General features: G+C 37.0%; 1 protein-coding gene across 1 annotated transcript; it reads left to right on the top strand.

Annotated features, from left to right (window-relative positions):
- Positions 1 to 20,191: 20,191 nt before the first annotated feature.
- On the top strand, positions 20,192 to 20,692 carry LOC149164532 (uncharacterized). Its single transcript, XM_089429515.1, has one exon. It carries the CDS (start codon positions 20,192 to 20,194, stop codon positions 20,690 to 20,692), a length of 501 nt encoding a protein of 166 aa, XP_089285641.1.
- Positions 20,693 to 21,146: the final 454 nt, after the last annotated feature.

Below are 21,146 nucleotides of genomic sequence, written 5' to 3'. Positions count from 1 at the left end.
TTGTTTGCAATTGGATAAATTCTGCATCACATTGTTATACTTGTTCTTTGAGAAATATCCTTGATGAAGCCAAAAGACTGATCACTTCTTTTGAATCTTTTGACTGTCGTCATATCTACAGGGAGCAGAATGAAGAAGCGGACCAACTGTCAAAAGAAGCAGCACACAGCCATCTAGAACAATGGCTGATACAGGAGAAGATTGATGGAACCTTCCATCAATATTATCACCGGCCCTACATAGATCATAACTGGAATGGGTCACCAACCCATCCATAACTATAGATATGGAAATGGCTATCTCTTTTTGTGATATGGTTCCTTTTTGTTACAGTTCATCATGACTATTACAGTACTCCCTGCGTGGAGCCAGACTTTGATATTTAAAATTTTGTATATATAACATACAGACTCCCTGCGAGGAGATCCAGAACACTCAAGTTATTTATTTTTGCTGAACTCAGGATGGTCAATGGCCACATATGAATATGCAATATGCATCTGCAAAATGTAATTTCTCCCTTTTAATAGAAATTACGACTTCTTCCTAATGGGAAAAAAACAACATGAAAGTAAACTTTTCTAATAATCATGAAAATCTTTCAATACAAAATAGTTAAAAGGATTTCAATCAATATCGTGTAATATTAATTTCATCTTCAAGCTTTGGTTGTTGTTTAAACAAACATAATACCAAGTACTTTCAATTTCATAGTTAAAATGTAAAGCAAAATCAAAATAAACGTTCAAAATACAATCAAACAATAAAGAGAGGATATCATGGAATGGACATTGCAATTATAAAAAAATTGTTTACCTGTCCATCGATATCTTATCACGCATTCCTAAAACATTTGCTTTCCCAAATAACCATGAGGTGAAAGAATCACAACATTAAAAACCATAGGAATACTTACTAGAAACATTTCCAAAGTCGATGGTTGAAGTGCCTGAAGGATCTCCAACAACAAATGAATCATATCCAAGACATGATCTCTATATTTTCACCGCATCCTTTTTTCAATCACATTTCATGTAACCTGCCCACACTAGAGTCAAATAACAATCAAATTAAGGAATTGAAATTTGTTTTTATATTTTATATGTATAAAATTTGAATATAGTTTGTTTTGGTAACATATTAATTTGTATTTAAAGCCTTCCTGTCAAGAATGTATCAATCAAGTAGAAAATCAGAAAAATACACCTCAATAAGGTCCTTTAACAATTTATACAATATCAATATTTGTCTTGTTGTGATATCTTGGATAGAAAAAAGAACATATCTACAAATGAAAAAGCCATATATTACTTATGTTCAAACTATGTATATGGTGTATTCTTAGGTAACCTTTTAAGATGTCCCTCTACCTTTACCAAAGTAGATTGTAGCTTGGTTAAACTCTATATCCTTTCATTCAACATCAATTTCTACAAGATAAATTTCACACATTATTCTTTCCCATTTCTCAACATGCTATATATGATAAATTGGAAGTCACATAAAAGCAAGAGAAAACCATTTTCTAACCAAAACAAATAAACAAATAATGCCTCTAATAAAACTTCACACCTCAGAAATTACTTTGTCACGTGCTCAGACTAAAGGTGATATTCTTTGAATCATCTTTAGGTCATATTTAATGGGATATTCGTATTTTTACCACGATTTCAATTTGGTGCTAAAAGAAATATATAAATCCACGTTATTATCAATGAACTTCAAGTATAATTCAAAAAAATAGTCATTATAAGGTATGGAGAGAGAAACACCTTCATAACTAGGATTCTCTATTTTGGTTTGGTTTGAGTTGAGTTGGTATTTGAATATATAGTTTTCTCTAAAGAAGTGAAATAGAAAGATGAGAATCAAAATAACCTTGTGAATTTTTAATTAATTCATATTATATATCTCTAAAACAGCCAGGTCATCCTTCTCTACTATTTGATAGAGATTTATTAGCATAAAATAGTAATGAATTAACTATCAAACACAATGATGCAATATATTAACTAAGGAAAGAAAAATGACATGGCTTTGGTATTTGTGTGCTTGAAGGAAATCCAACAATGGTTGTGTTCTTTCTTAATCATAAAATAGTATTGAAGACAAATGTCGGTTCAGAAATTGAACTCCGTTACCAATAGGAGATGGTGGTGTTGGGTAAGGAAAGGATGAATTGAAGGGCTCAAGGTCTAGCTCCAATACATAGTTATCCTTGTCACTACAAAATACAAAGTTGTCATCATTTTCTTATCCAGGTAAAAAGAAAAGTGAGTTTGTATTTGTGCACTTGTGATAGTATATGAAAAAGAGAGCACTAGTGGAAATCAAAGTGTTGTCCCATCATTCAACTTAACAGAAAAATTTTATATTCAGTTGTTGACTACAATGGAAATCAAATGTAAAACCCACTCAACTTGATCTTTACATGACATAGTCATAATGAACTAGTGCAATAGAAGTATGCTAATTCATAAACAAGAGATGATAGAAAAGAATAATGGAACATTATTTCCTGCCACATAATTGGCATGAATAAAATTTCGACAAAATTCATCCAAAAAATGAGAAGAACTTATGGCAAAAGAACATATCATTAGTGTTTTGTACCCACTTTAACACATGTAGGCTAGGGAAGTAGAGGAGACCAAATGTAGCAAGATTCCAATTGTGTGGGATATAAAAACAAAAATGTGGAAAAACATGTCCGCCAATTCACGAAATCTCACTCTAAATAATAGAACGTGTTGAGGATATTAATGATGAAAATAGATCATGTATTAAGATCAAGCCCCTTATTGGTCATCAATTAGCAAGGCGGATGGTAATTTTTACTCGTAAAAAATATATATCATAATTAGTGTAATGATTGTGTTGATCCTTTTGTGATTTTTTTTACATTTATTTTATGTCGTCCTTGCAGGAGAGAGTGATGAAAGTTCTCCAAGTTTGGTCAGACTAGTTTCTCCTTTCATATGCTTATGTGAATGCACAGATACCTACCTTTCTTTGGTTTGAAAATTTAGGTGTCCCTCCCTTTTATTCAATATGTGGAGATGCCCCACCATTGAAGGACCTTGATAGTTCTGAATCCAATCTTACGGACATAATAGATGGATTTGGTCCAAATAAAGATGTTGTTATGGTGATTGGAGAGGGAGAAACAGCTCAATAATTGTTTAGTATTCCTCTTGTGGAGCTTGAAATATAGTGTAGGAAAAATCGTTTATCTATTTGTGGTGGTAGGGAGGTAATGTTTTTCCGATTGCTTAGCTTAGAAGAAGAAGAGAAGCATAATAACCAAGATCACGACGAGGATTTTAGGTATGGGTATAACTTTTCATTCGAAGGGAAGCATGCAAAAGAAACTGATCCTTATATACAATTAGGAGGGGGAAGGTGGAGCATGGGTGGAGAAAGAAAATCCATACTTTATGATGATAAGGACTATATATCATTATCATCATCTAGGAAAAATTTTCAGGAAGAATCATCTTTAGGGTCACGGGTTGAGAAACGTGAATGATTCAATGCCTCTTGCAGTGGAACTTTACCAAAAAATGTTGGTGTGGTGATGGTAGTGTCACATGATGTGCCCCCAAAAGTTCAAAATATTCTAGGCAATGTTAATGAAAATTTCTTTCTCTACTCCTTAACTCAGATTTTGCCCCATCCACGTTTTGATACACCAATTATCAAGATCATAGAATGATATTTTCTTAATGAAGGGTTCCAAGGGCTAACAATTTAAGGATATGATCAATTTTTTTTTTTAAATGGACAGTCTTGTCTGACCTGCAAGGACTTTGGTGTCAAACTTGCTTCCAAGACAATGTTATTCACATGTCAAAAATTTGAGTATGACTTGGGGTTGAATTTGAATGAGAGGATTTTGCTTAATACTATTTATTCAAGGAAAAGAACCAAATTCAGGGTCCATTGAAGCATAGTAATAGAGTTGGTGAGATTAATAGGGCCCATCCTTGTCTTGACGTGTTACATTCGAATGGAATGAATGCATGAATTTCAAAAGGCTGAGATATGATATAAATCATGGGAAATTTTGACCAAATAAATAACCCAGACCTGACACTTGAGATATGATATAAATCTTGGGAAATTTTAACCAAATACATAACCGAAACCTTATACCTAGTAGTGTGAAATCCATTTTTTGAAGTGTGGCTACTGAAGACAAATTTCTTAAATAGTTTTCAAAATTAACATACAAATAATTTATAAAATCATGGAATTTCTTTGACAATTGAATGTCAAATCAAATAACAATTAAAGCGATAACCCGCAATAACAATTGAAAATTGACAAGGCATATTGGACAAATGTTCAAAACTAATTGGGAACATCCTAATCCTACAGGCTGCTCATCTAAAGCGGCCGAAAATGTTACCTTTCCTGGGAAACATGGAATGCTAATGATATAAATGAAAAAAAGAAAAATAATTAAAACTAACTATTAGAACCAACGTAAACGACGAATGATAAACAAAATGAAAATGGGGCAAAATGTTGCATGCCCACTACATGAGACTGCCATCTTCTTCCATACTTAATGTTTCCCAAGACTAAGAAGGTCATTCCACTGGTGTCCACATCCTCATATCCACAATAGAATTCATACTTGTATCCACATATAGCCTGCATTGGTCATACCCTTTCGTAAAGAAAAAAAAATGAAGCCATAAAGCCTTTTTATTGGTCAACGGTTTAAAGATTTTGAAGCGTGTATTTAAAAAGAAGATTCTCGTACCAATATCCTTGCTTGCTTTGAAACTATATTCAAATACATCACTTCCTACAAAAATTTTACATATCATGAATCGTCATAATTCAATTCATCAATTAAACAAAATTATATCATCTCTAGAGAAGGGGTGCTCTGAATAAAGCAACCTAATACACTGACTTCCCTATCATGAAATTCAATTATGTCTACATAAACTTGTATATATGGAGATGAGAGAGTGGGGATCTGAGACGTCGAGGTATGGGATATTTTGAAAGTTCATGCATTTCATTTCAAAACCAGAATAAGCCAAATCTACACTAATTTACGAGGTAAAAAACATAAATATTCATTATGAACATCATGGAAAAAACCATGGAATAATTTTATGGTCTTTTCACATCTTATAGCAGGTTAACTTTTTTGATTTAGTTAGTGTAGATTTTCATTAAGGAATAGATATGAAACAAAGTCGTTACTTGGTTTTGTTTCATATCTATTGGATATATTGAATCTGCAAACAGGACATTATAATGAACCAAAACATAATAGTCAACCTAAGCTACATCAATTTATGCTTTATATAAAAAAATTATGCTATACCTGACAACTAAGTAGCAAATGCAAACATTCTTAAACATTGAAACATGTTGTTCGTTGCACATGTAAAAGAAAAGCATAAATTTTGTTTTTACCAAGATAAAGTTGTCACCCATTAACAAACATTGGAGATTAGGAAGCATCTCAAAAAACAAATTGAGAAGATACATATTTCTTTAAGAAAAGGCACAACACATATGACCAACTCCTTTAATGATTTAAAGCTCCCCATCATCTCGATCAATATGTCCACAAAGAAATTGTATGTATTATCAGGATGTGAGTCCATTTCCAGTATGGTAAAATTACTTCCATGTTGCATATTGAGTCTCAAGATAGAGCATGAAAGCTCCTGAAACAGTATCCCATTCACTCTCAAATATTTTATCATGTGTGGCCCTGCATACACATACAAGACAACGTGTGTTTAAATTGGTTTATATTTTATCCACATACAACCTGCATTTACACTAGTTTCATTGTAAAGCATTGAAAGTAATAGTAAAATCCAGAGTTACATGGTTGTAGTTTGAAGCAATGTGATTGAAGAGGTTTTTTCCATATCTAGCATCTTATTGATGCAAATTCATTGATTCCTCTATGGAGGACCACAAACACAAGGAATGCACAAAAGGTCGGATACTAACGATCAAATATTCTTTATGGTTTGGCTAGTCGAGTGGAGTTTCTGATCAAATTGGATGATCATACATCTAAGCTTCAAAATGGGTCCTATGCAATTGCTTTTAAATGATATCCCTTAGAAGCTTCAACATAGTACTCAGTATCATCATACAAAGGACCACCCAAAAACAGACCATTTGATCCTGTCAAAGTTTGAAGAACCATGTCACCCTTTTCTAAATGACCATTGCTACTGTCATTTTGAGCAATTACTTTAATGTCAACACCTAGGATTGCTGGAAATAATGACCCTCGATGTACTTTCCTGGGCACCCCACAAAAGAAGGAATAGCAAGTTGGCACCCACAAGTTTTAACAACAACTTTTCGACTTCTTGGATAAAACAAGACCTTTTCAAAACTATTTTTCTCGCTAGCATTTCTTTTATTTCTCAGAAAAAAGACCAATTCATCTTCAAGATTGTCCCAGTGAGTGTTCTGATATACAACAATATTTCTTGGTCCATTAGCACTTGAAACAAGTTTGAAATTATTTATCATATCTACAAATGCACCCTCTTTTTTCCATATGTCTACAATAATGCTTTGAGACAACTAATTTTCTTTAGGATAAGAACTTGAATCAACATGTATTTCACCACTTAGTAGATATTTTTCACCAGTCAAATATATAGGCTTATGGTTCAATGCATTGAATTCTAATGAAGACATTCCAAAGAAAATGCACGAGTTTAGGAAATGAAGCAATGTGCACATGAGAAGCTTCTTAGATTTGCTACCATCCTTTCTCAATCAACAAATTCATGGGTTCTTTGTTTGGCTCTATGATGTAAGAAGCCTCGGAATGAGTAGACATAATACGCAACCAATAGCCTTTTTGGATAAACACTATCTATGAATGATCAGAAACACCAACATTGACATCAATAACCTTTCTTTCCTAGCACCAGTCATCATCCCAATCTAACAAATCAGATGAAGGTCCATGCTTTACCTCAAGACATAATGCACCAGGTAGGACTTTCTCAAATATGAATTCATTGCTCTCATTTGTTAAACTTAAAGAGTTAATCTTCTCTGAACCCAGAGTTCAACAGCTAGAGAAGTAAGTGATATAGAAACCAAGGAGTCACATCCTTCCTTGCATATCACCGATCCACAGATATCAACAAGAGCCTTTATAAATTCAATGCCACACATTGGTCTAGTTGCTATCACATCAATATGTGATGGTGAAATTTGAAGACCATAATCATGTTCTGCTATTGTGGTTAGTGGGGATATTCGATATTAACCTGGTTGAACCTCAAAGCAAAAGTTTCCCATATCATCAATCCTCTTTAGTTGAGGCTTAACATTGTCTGGCCCGTGTGTCAAGCCAACTTGAAACTTGCCATAATAGCCATTTGTCACTAATTTTAGGGAACCACAAATATTATAATGTGTTGCTTCTATCTTTGGGATTGAAGCCATGTTTGGCACAACCATGAAATTCTCCAAACTGCTAAACTCGAAGTGATCCTTCTCAGCCTTGATTTTGTAACATGTTTATGTTGCATGATCAAGTTTGTAATATCCTTGGACATCTGTTGTAGCTCTTTCTCGTCCATCAACTAATATCTTAACACCTTCAAAACAAACTCCTTCAGAAGTCACCACAAGTCCTCCAACTGAGAAACCTGTGACCTAAAATGGTTAAGATATATTAACATGACTGTGCTCAACAAGAACCTCTATAGATGGAATTGAAACATCAAATATTGTATTCTCACCCTTGTAGAATGGCAACAACCTTTATTTTCCACATGGAATAAAATTAAAAGAAAATTTCCCATCTACATCAAATATTGCATGACAAAGCACTTGCTTTTGCCAAGGAGCTTCTTTGATGGCATTTCACCTCATGGACATCATCTAGATAAAGGTATATGTGAACACCTAAAATAGGGTTACCTTGAGAAACAACTAAGCCATCCATATCATAACTTGGGACAAAAAATATGTCATCTACTACCAGATTTCCAAAGCCCAACTCCATCTCTAGAGAGCCTCTTTGGACAATTGTTAAGAGAACATGAAAATCACATATTTGAAAGAGAATATTATAGAAAATATACTCTATAAACCTCAATCATTATACCTCATGCGTAGCACCATCTTAGCTAGGATCGACATTAGGCATGACCTTGTATCTTCTTCCTTTGTTTAACAATTGGCTCACAGATCCTGCTCTTTCCACTTCTTCACATTTGATTTCATGGAGGGCTACTATGTCCTCCGGACACTCATCCTTAAGGAATCTCCAAACTTATTATGCATATCAAACAAAGGCAAAGAGAGAAAAATATCATGGCCTTTCATTTTTGAAAAAAAATGTAGTGGGATTTGATATGACCTGATATTTGTATATTTCTCGAGGATTGATGAATTTTATGCATTCATGATGGGAAGAAACCAACCTATATTTCCTTGGAGTAATATTTGTAAACGTGTAACTGCCTCCCTGTAACGTAAACACAACATTAATGAGATCATTGCTGGTGGAAATGAGTTCAACCTTCACATTGGCACCACCTCCATTTATATCTAGACAACTTTCTGCTCCAACAGCCCCATCACTCTCCCAAAAATAGTGAACCCAATGAAGTGAAAATTGATGTCTTCATGGCCATTTCAACCATTGTGATCCACTGATACATATTCACCCTTTTAAGATATATTCACCAAGTCATGGAATATGAATATTTCCGATGTAATTTTTCCACTCAATAATCTTCTCGTTCATCTTCAGAGAGCTCTTGAAACAATTTTTCACTATTGTATCAAATCCACACAAATATATTAAAAAAATTATTAATATATGCTATTTGATTATCAATCAAAATGTTTAAAACAATACAACACCAACAAATTTGTATTTCATCTCCATTACACATAGTTCACCTTCCTTCATAGAATGCATATGGCTGGTAGATCTTTTCCAGGTGCTTCAATTATTGTAACATATATTTTTTAGATGACCTTGATAACCCCACTATCTGCAATATGACTATCCGTTTGCAATGATTCATTTTATGTATTTTTTTTTTATAATTATGGTGAATCAATAATTCTTTAGATTAAATAATGAATCTACTCCTTGAACAGAGATTTTATGCAGATATTATATGCAAAGTAAAATTTACATGAGTAAATTTTTAACTTTTCAAATTCCACTTATATTCATCAAAATTTCGAGTAAGAAACAAAGAGTATCGTTACAAATTATGTTGTTTGGTGAACTAACTGCTATGTCAAGAGCCTGCCCATATTTCTCCATAGTATTAACGTAGGTCAATTACTTCAACAATTTTACTAGGTTTCCTTTGCGATAACTACTGTTTCGAGAGCCTCCCCATAATTCTCTATAGTATTAACGCGGATCAATTGCTTCAACAATTTTACTGGGTTTCCTTTGCGATCAATGTAGGGATTAGATTTAAAATGTTCAAATATTATTTTTTAAAAATATTGAATTGTTATGGGATTTACCACTGTATAAGAAAACTAACAAAACTTTATGCCATGCTTTCCTACGTGTTTGGCCATGGCTGCTAAAGTTGCATTTGCAACCATGTCTCTTGATATCTGTAATTTGAATTCAACCAAAAAAATTAACACATTTAAGAGAAAAAGGATAATGGTTTATTGAGTCAAAGTTTTGAAGAAATATATTGATCCAGATAGATATTGGTGGCCACCTGCCAAGACCACTTGGACCCCCACCATTGTTTCTTTCAGCTTTTTAGTTTCCTTAATTGTAGCACGATTTACTCTTTTTAGCAGTTTTTCGGGTCCTGAACATCCAGAGCCATTTTGAGGCCCTAAACGACGTTTTTTTGGGAAAAATGGGAGCAACATGGGTCTATGGAGAAATGTTGTTCTTTCCAATGTTGTATTTCTTAGATGGATCTTTCTAACAAAATATTTTGCACATCAAACGAAGATCGTATGCCAAAGTTATGACCCCGAGAAGTTGATGTACCAATTTACCCAAACAGGGCCCACAGTTTGGCATTTCATCTTCTAGGGTTAGGTTTTTGGATGTTTAGGGTTTTCCATTGTTTCTCAACAATAAATAGGCCTTCGAGCCTCATTATAACACAGTTCAGAGGCATGTAGCTTCCACATCTCTTCTCAGAGATAAGCTACTATCGCCCTAGCTAGTTTATTTCTATTTCTGTTTGTAAGCATATTTCAATATTTTACAGTAATGAAATGAAGTATTATTTCTACTGCACCTCTATATGTATGGTTATATTTGTAATTTGTTGCATTCCTGTTTAAATCTGGATCACTGGTATCAAAGCGGTCTTATCTTTCTTTGTCTTTCTTTGCATGTCCCCAACAAGGTCAGGATATAAGGAGTTAGGGCTTAAAATAGTCGAACCTTTGCAAGACCAGCCTCACAAATCCCGATAGCCTCACATGGCGGATGAAAAAAAAGATGAAGGGGTAGGAGACCCTATCAAAATCTTGCTCGAAGAGGCCCTCAAGCAACAAAGGAACGCGATGATGGACAACTTTGCCCAGATCCTTTAGCGGCTACCCAGGGGCAACACATCTACTTCCAGCAGCTACTCTAGAAGCACCACACCCTTTAAGGTACAAGTTAACTTTGACATTCCCATATTTGAGGGTAAAATAGATACAGATGTCGTAGATAAATGGTTAAATATGCTAAAACAATATTTTCTGCTCATGATTTTTCCGACTGGGAAGAGATTACTTTCGCTTTTCTCAAAGTTGCCCCCCACATCAAGGACTGGTGGGATACCTACTGCGAGCAGAAGGATGAAAGTACAACCTCACTGTTTTCAACCGCACCCATTTGGAATTCATTTCAGACTCCCATTAAGGAGAAGTACTAACCTATCGGAAGCTGTGAGGATCAATACATAAATTGGACCACGTTGCGTCAGGGAAGGGACCAAGACGTGCCGAAGTTTACCAATATTTTCCATACCCTTCGTACAAAGTTGGGTATCAAGGATTCAAAGTAGCATTTGGTACTCAAATACAGTGGCTTCCTGCACAAGTACATCCAGGAAGAAATAGAATTCCTGAACATCTCCTCGCTCGGCATGGCATACTGATATGCTGTCAATATCAAGCAAAAGTTTAAACAGAAGAATCAAGACTTTGGATCTGTGAATTTGAAGCAAGGGAAAGGTGGTACCAAACCCCAGAAAAAAGGACAAAGCCAAGGCGGGGCAGCCCAAGACAACTTACCAAAGCTGCAAGTAAATAACAACACTGCGAAGCCGAAAAAGGACATGGGAAAGTGGTGTGAGTTCCATAAGAGCTCCACTCACAACACAAGTAAGTGTTGGGCCAAGAAGTCACTGGTGGCCGAGCTAAAGGTTTCATAATTAGATGCATGTTCAGACTCTAATTCAAAACCCGACAAGGGGAATGACAAAGCGAAGCAAATTATTGATATGGAGCCCAATGCCACCATTGACACCATGAAGATCCAGAAGGAGGAACCCAAAGATCCATAGGAGGAGGAGCGTCTCTTCCACTCCTAGATGTGGGTAAAGGGCTCCTTGCTACAGTCTATTGTCGACAGTGGGAGCCAAAAGAACCTCATTTCAGTAGAGTTCATGAAGGCACTGAGCTTACCAAACATAGTACATCCACAACCATACACCATCGGGTGGCTTCACCAAGGACGGGATCTTCGCGTGAGCCAACTGTTATGAAACCAGCTCAAGAAAAGATAGAAAAGATAGATCAACACCTTAGAATTCAGCCTCTTCGAGGGGGCAACCTCCTTTACATTACATAAATGAATAATTCTTGGATGATACAAATGAAAAGACCTCCTTTCTATATATAGGAGTCTAAGGGCTCATAACATAATCAGAGCCGACATAACAATAATAATGTAAGGGTACAATAATAACAATGGTGGGCTTCTATGGGGCACAATAGTAACAATATGGGCACTACATGGGTACAACAATATAATAAGTGGGTTGTACTAATAACAATAAGGGGTTACACTAGTAGTATAGGGGCCTAACATGCCCCTCTCCTTCAAAAAGCGTTGTCCTCAACGCTTGAGTAGTTCTTGATGCTTTTGTATAAAATTCTTGTCCTCCCATGTGGAATCTTCAGCAAGTAAGTTCTTCCACTTGATGAGATACTCTGAAATTGGTCGATTTCGTAGCTGTCGGGTTCTTGTTTCTGTGACTGCTCCAGGTTCCAATATGATTTTTCCTTCCTCTTCAATTTCTAGCAATATTGTTTGAATTGGGATCTTTTGCAACTTTTGAATAAGTGGCCATACTTCTTCGTCCTTCTTCCATTCATTCCTTGCTTCATTTATCCAATCTGGTTGGATAATAGAAATAGCACAAAACAATGCTTCCACATCCTCATCCTTGAAGAGTCTTCCCATTCGGTAAGGTCGCCATTTTTTAAGTGCATGTAGTGTTGCCAACATTTCCTTCTCATAAATAGCTTGCTTGAGATGTGGTGGTAAAAATACCCAATCACCTACATCAAAACATTTTTCACTATGATGTTGATCTACCTGTTGTTTTGTCTCATTTTGCACCGAAATGGCGTTATCCTTTAAAAGTTGGAGAACTTGTTGTTGATGCTCGATGTGATCTTTCACAGCTTGAAAATTTTTCTCCTTGATATGTCCTTCTATCTTTAGAGTTTGAGGAGTGGTAATTTCTTCCAATCCTTTACAAGGTATAGTCGGATTCATTTCGTGATGCTCGATGTGATCTTTCACTTCTTGAACATTTTTCTTCTTGATATGTCCTTTTATCTTGATAGTTTGAGGGGTGGTAATTCCGACCAATGAATTACAAGATATGGTTGGATTCATTTCTTCTTTCTCGATGTGATCTTTCACTTCTTGCACCTTTTTATTCTTGATATGTCCTTCTATCTTGAGAGTTTGAGGAGTGGTAATTCTTGCCAATGCTTTACAAGATATGGCCTGGTTCATTTCTTCTTTCTCTGGGGTTGGGTCCTGGTGTATATCCTCTTCTTTTGATGTTTCTTGATCCTTTTCTTCCTCCTCTTCATACTCTATGTAAAATAATTTCTTCTCAGTACACTTATGACCTTTAGTGCATTTGCTATCACAATTGTAACAAAGCCCTTTTTCTCTTTTTTCTTCCAATTGTTGTGGTGTAACCCTTGTAGGTTGTGCAAGGCTAGGAGAAGCAACACTTCCATCTTTATAGTTGTGAGGGGTAGACTTCCTTGTTGCCATAATTTTACTTTCCATTATGTAACAAAGCCCTTTTACTATTTCCAATTGTTGTGGTGTTGCTCTAAAGAAGGTGTTGCTCTTTGTATCCTCATAATGTGTTATCATTTCCTCCGTGAAAATTGACCACATAACAAGTTGTTTCCGAGAACAAAGCCCTTTATACCATAAAAATTGATCCGGTTCTAAATATGAAGATGCAATACATACCTTTTGTAATAGTGGTACACCATGTAGATCAAAATATTGCTCCATCTGAAGTATCCAATTTACCGGATCCTTGCCATCAAACTTCCTCATCTTGTTTTTTGTTGATTTTAGGAGCTCGATCTTGAAATGACTATAACTCCGTACTTTTAGATCTTTAAGTTTTGAAATTGTGATCCATAGTAGCCCCTGCGTCCTCTTTCTAATGCCACAATTCTGATCCAAATTGGATTCTCCAAGGAAGAGTTATGCCAAATCTCCCACAGTGACCTGATTATAGACTAGTTCAATAGAGCAAACTTGTACGACGTGCCACGTGTCACAGTTTTGACCTTTGGCTCTGAAAAACATATACAAGAAACTACAGTCCACCCTCTTTTTGTACCTTATTACGAATTTTCAATCCAATGCCCAGAGACAAAGTTATGACGATTTTTCCCAGGTCACCTGTTTGGAATGCAATTCAGGAGTCTGCAAAAATACCAACTTCCTCAGCTCATATCTCCGCAACTATAGCACAAAAAGATCTGAAATTCGGACCCAAGGTTCAGCGCGATTTCATCTCAAATGGGTTTTTTTTGTAACTTCTGAAACATCGTAGAAAAAAGTTATAGCGAAAATTCCACAATGACCTGTTTGGAGCAGCGAAACCCTAGAATCCAAAGCTCTGATACCAAATGTTATGAAACCAGCTCAAGAAAAGATAGAAAAGATAGATCAACGCCTTATAATTCAGTCTCTTCGAGGGGGCAACCTCCTTTACATTACATAAATGAACAATTCTTGGATGATACAAATGAAAAGACCTCCTTTCTATATATAGGAGTCTAAGGGGTCATAACATAATCAGAGCCGACATAACAATAATAATGTAAGGGCACAATAATAACAATGGTGGGCTTCTATGGGGCACAATAGTAACAATATGGGCACTACATGGGTAAAACGATATAATAAGTGGTTGTACCAATAACAATAAGGGGTTACACTAGTAGTATAGGGGCCTAACACCAACAGTGTCACCTTCCATTAAACATCAAGCCCTTCACAGATGAGGTATTATGTGACGTTGCTCCCCTTAATGTTTGTGATGTATTATTAGGACAACCATACTTGTGGAAGTGACATGTTATGTATGAATCAAGGCCCTGTGTTATTATTGTTACTTTGGGAAATAAGTTGTACACAATACTCAAGATAGCACCACCTACAACCCTCTCTTTGGTTACTGCAAAACAATGTAGTAAGCTCATTTCCAAAACCGTGAAATTTGTTTTCCTGATGATACGCCCTCAAGTAAAGAAGAAGACGGTGGCCATGACCTCCAGATAGGGTCCCTACGCATGAAAACTATAGATGGACAAGGTCGTGGAGGAGTACAAGGACATCTTCACCTCCCCCGCAAGGGTTCCTCTGCACTGTCAGGTCAAGCACTCCATCAATCTGACCCCAGGTGTGCTGCTGCCCAATGGACCAATCTATTGACGCTCCATTCTGGAGAAGGATGAAATCAAGAGGAAGATTCAGGGGCTGCTGCAGAAAGGTCACATCCTTCCTTGTTCATCACCCGGTGGGGGCCTGATCATGTTGGTACAAAAGAAGGATGGGACTTGGAGTCGCTGTATTGACTATCGGGTGTTGAACAAGATCACTATCTGTAATAGGTACTCGATCCCATGGATTCATGACCTCCTGGACCAACTGAAGTTGGAAAAATATTTCAGCAAGATCGATTTGAAGTCAGGATATCACTAGGTACTAATCAAACTCTCCGATGTGTGGAATATTACCTTCAAAGCTAAGGAGGGCATTTTCAAATGGTTGGTTATGCCTTTTGGATTGATGAATGATCCTGCAACCTTCATGAGGCTAATAGATGGCAACTTGTGATCATTCACCAATCATTTGTAGTGGTACACTTGGATGACATCCTGATCTTTAGCCAGAATTGGGAAGAGCACCTCCACCACATCCGACAGGTTCTCCAAACACTGCGGCAACATAAGCTATGTGCCAATTTGGAGAAATTAACTTTTGGCATGACCCAAGTTTAGTATCTGGGATACATTATTAATGAACGGGGGGTGCATTTGGATCCAGCCAAGATCCAATTCATTTGGGATTGGCCATCTCTAACCACTCTAACAGAGCTCTATAGCTTTCTAGGTCTTGCCAACTTCTACCATGGGTTCATGTTGGGATTTTCTCATATCACTTAGCCCTTGAGTCAAGTCACCAAGGGAGGAGAGAAAGCAAAATTATTTTGGCCTGAATCTTAACAGAAGGCATTCACAAAGTTGAAAGGTCACCTCCTCTCGACATCAGTGCTCACATTACCAGACTTGTAAAAACCATTTTAGGTCGAGACAAATGCCTTTGACTATGCTATTGAGGCAGGCAGTCCTTACTCAACACAGGCATCTCGTGGCATACCATAGTGAGACACTTTCAGACATAGTTTGGAAGTATCCTACTTATGACAAAGAGATGTGTTCCATTATGTAGGCCTGTTGACAATGGAAGCATTACATTTTGGGGAAGGAAATAGTCATCCACATAAACCACTGACCCCTACAGTTCATACAGACCTAAGTGAAATTGCAGAATGATTGCCATCAGAAGTGGTCCACACACCTGCAACAGTTCCATTTGAATATCAAGTATAAGAAGGGCAGCACCAATAATGTTGCAGATTGCCTCAGTCGACCACCGATCATGGCATTAATGACCATGCTCAACTCTTGTGGGCACGAGACTTCTGATTGGCCACTTCTCTACAAAAGTGACCCAAAATTCGGCCACACATACCAGCCACTCTTGGAGGGTTAGCATGTTCCATATGTTCACCTCCAAGATGCATTGTTATGCCACCTGGGTCACCTTTGTGTTCCTCCAAGCAAGCGTGCCAAGATGATTTGGGAAGCACACTACAGTCGGGGTACATGGCATTTCGGGGTCGAGAAAATGGTGGCGGTACTGCATAAGTATTTCTATTGGCTGAATCTTCGATAGGATGTCAGTAAGTACATCAGATCAGACACTACCTACACCATTGGCAAACCAACCATTAAGAAGGAATGCCTCTATACCCCGTTGCCTACCCCTATTCGACCTTGGGAATCCATCTCCATGGATTACATGTTGGGCTTTCCTTCTACTAAGCATGGAAACGACTGCTTTTTTGTGGTTGTCGACAGGTTCTCGAAGATGGCCATTATGGTGGCCTACAAGAAGAATATCACAGCATAAGCCATTGCTAAAATCTTCTTTGAACAAGTGTGGGTACACTTTGGGATCCCATCGTCTATCATCTAAGATCAGGTTAGTAGGTTCCTTAGTACATTTTGGTCCAGTCTTTGGTCGATGCTGGACACCAAACTCACTAAGTCCACAGCCTTCCATCATCAAACTGATGGCTAAACAAAGGTTGTCAATAGGATGATCATACACATTCTGCACATGTACAACACAAAGAATCCACGCACATGGGATGCGATCCTCCCCTATGTTCAACACAGCTCAACCAGGCTCTCCACAGCTCAACTGGCCACATCCCTTTTCAAGAGGGCTTGGGATTCCAACCATTATGTCCCATTGATGTGGCCATGCCATTTGCAACTACTCACACAGATTCGGCTCATGTCCAGTCTGAAACCGATAAGAAAAACAACTTCATTGAGCACATCCAACACATTTTCTAGTAGGTCCACGACATTCTAACATCGGGTGCCACACAAGTTTCAGGTGTGAGACAAAGTCTGGTTGCATTTGCAAAAGGAATGCCTTACCGAAGCCTATCGGAAACTCATACCACTCTGATATGGTCCTTACATCATTACCAAGGCCATGGGAGACAATATATTTGAGCTCAGCATTACCCCATTCCTTGGCTTGCAACCAGTGTTTATGTGGACCGCCTTCGGCCATACTTTCCACAATTGCTAGACACATCCAACATTGCAAAACGGCTAAGACCCATAGACTTAAATCCAGATTGCATGGAACAAGCTGCAACTGATCGAATCATGGACACATAGATCAAGCACACTCGCCAGCAAAATATCCAAATGTATTGAGTTGTCAAAGTAGGCCAACTCCTTCACCAGGGAAAGTGGCTCACCAGGGACCAAGTTCAGCAGAAGTTTCCTCATCTCATGGGGGAAATCAATGCAATGGGGACCATTGCTTCCTAAGGGGGGGAGGAATGATCCAGGTGGATATTGGTGGCCACCTGCCAAGTCCACTTGGACCCCCACCATTGTTTCTTTCAGCTTTTCAATTTCCTTAATTGTAGCATAGTTTACTATTTTTACCAGTTTTTCGGGTTGTGAACTTCCGGAGTCATTTTAAGGCCCTAAACGACGTTTTTTGGGAAAATTGGGAGCAACAGGGCACTATGGACTGATGATTCTCTTCCTAAAGTTATAGTTCTTGGATAGATATTTCTAACGATATATTGTGGGCATCAAACGGAGATCGTATGCCAAAGTTACGACCCCAGGAAGTTAATGTACCAATTTACCCAAATGGGCACCATAGTTTGGCGTTTCATCTTCTAGGGTTAGGTTTTTGAATGTTTAGATTTTTCCATTGTTTCTCAACAATAAATAGTCCTTCAAGCCTCATTGTAACACAGTTCAAAGGCATGTAGGCGCCACATATATCCTCAGAGATAAGCTACCATCGCCCTAGCTAGTTTATTTCCATTTCTGTTTGTAAGCATATTTCAGTATTTTACAGTAATGAAATTAAGTATTATTTCTGCTGCATCTCTATATGTATGGTTATATCTGTAATTTATTACATTCCTGTTTAAATCCAGATCATATATGGAAAATCTGATCCCCCAAAAGAAATAAATAATGTAGAGAAGCTCCAAAAAAATCAAATAAATATGATTTAAATAATTAAAATATGTGAAATCGAAGTTTGGAACCATCCACTTCATATTCCAGATAGATATAGATGAAAAACGTAATCTAATAAATAAAAATATGGAAATACTCCAGAAAATCTAAAATTAATTACGAAATGATTTTTCACACTTTGTTAAGAGTTACTCACCAGATCTAGCATAGAATCTGGATCGACCAAGAAGCAAGATAGTTGACCTTTGCCATAGTGCGTAACGATTGGATCAATCATTTTGCAAGCTGAATATTTGATTTAGCTCAACAACAATGTGAGAGTAATTGAGCATCAAATCCGAAGTTTTCCTCAACTTTTTCAAAAGACTGAATTTCGATGAAACCTCAGCATCCATTAACCAACATCTTAAGCACCCACCATGTCTCCATTACAAGGACCTTCAAATCTAAAAACCTACTAGTTTTTTTCTAGGTTTCAGCAGCTCACTGCATCTCTCTTTCTTTACTTCCCAACTAGTTGGTGATAGTTCAATCCTGACAAAATTTGAAATCACTCTAATGGTTGAGATGTCGATTTTCAGGGGCACCAAACACATGGATCCACTAAAAATTCAGCCACATGATCTGGATTAGTTTATCCTCCCAAAGATTTGGATAGGTGTTACCCTGGTAGAAATTGTGCCAGATGTAAAACAATGCCTTTACATTTCCAATTATCAAGGCAAGATGATCTATAACCCTTATAGTTTAGGGAAAAATCACTCAAAACCCCAAATTTATGGCAGTTTAAATTATTAAGTTATTTGTAATTCAAAGTTTAAATAAAATAATTACAAATCTCTTTACTCTCTTTAAAAATAGAAAGAAACTTTTCATTCAAATAATATTATTTTAACTTTCAATTAATTAAAATTTAATTTATTTTAATTTTATATAAAATTGTTTTTGGTTATTTATATGTATTTTTCAAAGTTATTTATAATTTCAAATTAAAATTAAAATAATTATTACACCTATGGGGTAGATCTCGTGTAAAATGTAAACATGTAAACTTAAATATAAATGTAAACATAAACTTAAATGTAAACATTAATATTTAACATTTAACATTGTTAATCTAATGTGGGCCCTATTTAAAAATAAATCTAATTATTATTGTTATGTATAAAGACAACATAAATTTAAAATATAAAGAGGTTTAAGAATAGTAAAAGAAAGAGCTATGGTAAATAAATAAAAACATAAATAAATGAGAAGTATGGTAAATAAATAAGACTTTTTTTATATTTACTCCAAAGGTATGGTAAATAAAATTAAAAAAAATTAAATAAACTAGAGATATAGTAAATAAATAAAACCTCTTTTATCTTTACTCCATTAACCTCCATATTTATGAAAACTCAAAAAATATGTTTTATTTAGGTGGATCCTCGGGGACGCATTATTATTGATACCATGGGCCAATTACCATATTTATAAAAGAGGTATAAAGATGTATGGTAAATAAATAAAAACATATCAAATAAGATTAGAAACCAACATCGAGCTCACGTGCCCTACCCTTCCTCGGCCCCTATGGACCTCTGCAGGCCTTCTGCACGGCAGCCCCTGCTGTTGGGCTCTTCGTCTTCGATTTTGGCTTTCCCACGCCTCGTCTGTTCTTGCGATCTTGATTCGCCTCTCGATCCGTTATGGCCCCTCCGAAGGCGCCACCGGAGGAGGCTTTCTAGCAAGCGTTCTCCAACCTGGTTCATTCTCTTCCACCTCAGTGAAATTGTCCCTCAGTTACGAAGTTTGTGAAAAAACTGGAAGGGTTGTAGGAAGTTTCTCTGCCTCCAACCTTCCCCATATGCCTGCTCTTGCCTTAGCTGAAAGAGGCCTTATTGGACAATTTACAGGTCTTTGGCCCTCTCCAAAAACAATGCAAAGGTGGGTGGAAAGGAACTGGTTAGACAAAACTCAAGGGAAAATCTCTATTAGAATTTGTGGAGAAGGATACTTTACATTTCATTTTGAAACTAAGGAAGATAAGGACCTGATCTTTCATAATGGGCCTTATTTTATGGATTCTAGAGGACTGTACCTCAATAAGTGGACTCCAGACTTTGATTTGGAGCTGGATATCCCCAGTGATGTGCCTATTTGTGTTCGTCTTCCACACCTCCCCCTGCACTATTGGGGAGATGAGTCAGTGCGCGCTATAGTGAATGTTGTAGGGAAATATATTGACTGGAGTGAACCTAAAGACAACATGCAGGCCTGTGCTCGCATTTGTGTTGAAGTTGATCTGGGGAAAGGCCTGCTAGAAGCCATCAAGCTAAAGGTGGATGACTGGACCCACATTCAGTAGCTTGACTATGAACAGATCCCCTTCAAGTGTAAGGTATGTCACGAATATGGCCACTTTGCAAATCGATGCTCTAAACTTCTTAATGTAGATAGTTCTCCACAAGAAGAACAATGGGAAATAGTAAAAAAAAAAAGACAGCCCCTAATACCATCCCTACTCATGAAGCTGGCCCTATCCCTCGTCCCCCTCCCAATCCCACTCCCCCATCTCCGCCCCCCTCCTCCTCCCTTCCTCCCCTTCTTAGCCGGCCTGATCCCCTTTCCTCCTCTCCTTCCTCCAATCCCTTTCACATTCTTTCCCAACCCGAGGATCCCCCTTCTCCAAAGATTCAATCCCCTTCTGAATCTTCCCTTCCCTTGTCCATTTCCTCTTCCCTCCCTTCTGATCCTCCCCCTCTCAAAACCACAAGAAGCAATTCCAAGGAGCATGGATCCATTCCTGATAATCAAAAGAA

This window comes from Pinus tabuliformis, chromosome 5_1, assembly GCF_031772625.1.
Source record: "Pinus tabuliformis cultivar Carrire ecotype Pingquan chromosome 5_1, CPIR1, whole genome shotgun sequence".
NCBI lineage: Eukaryota > Viridiplantae > Streptophyta > Pinopsida > Pinales > Pinaceae > Pinus > Pinus tabuliformis.
This window is presented reverse-complemented; position numbering and strand designations above follow the sequence as displayed.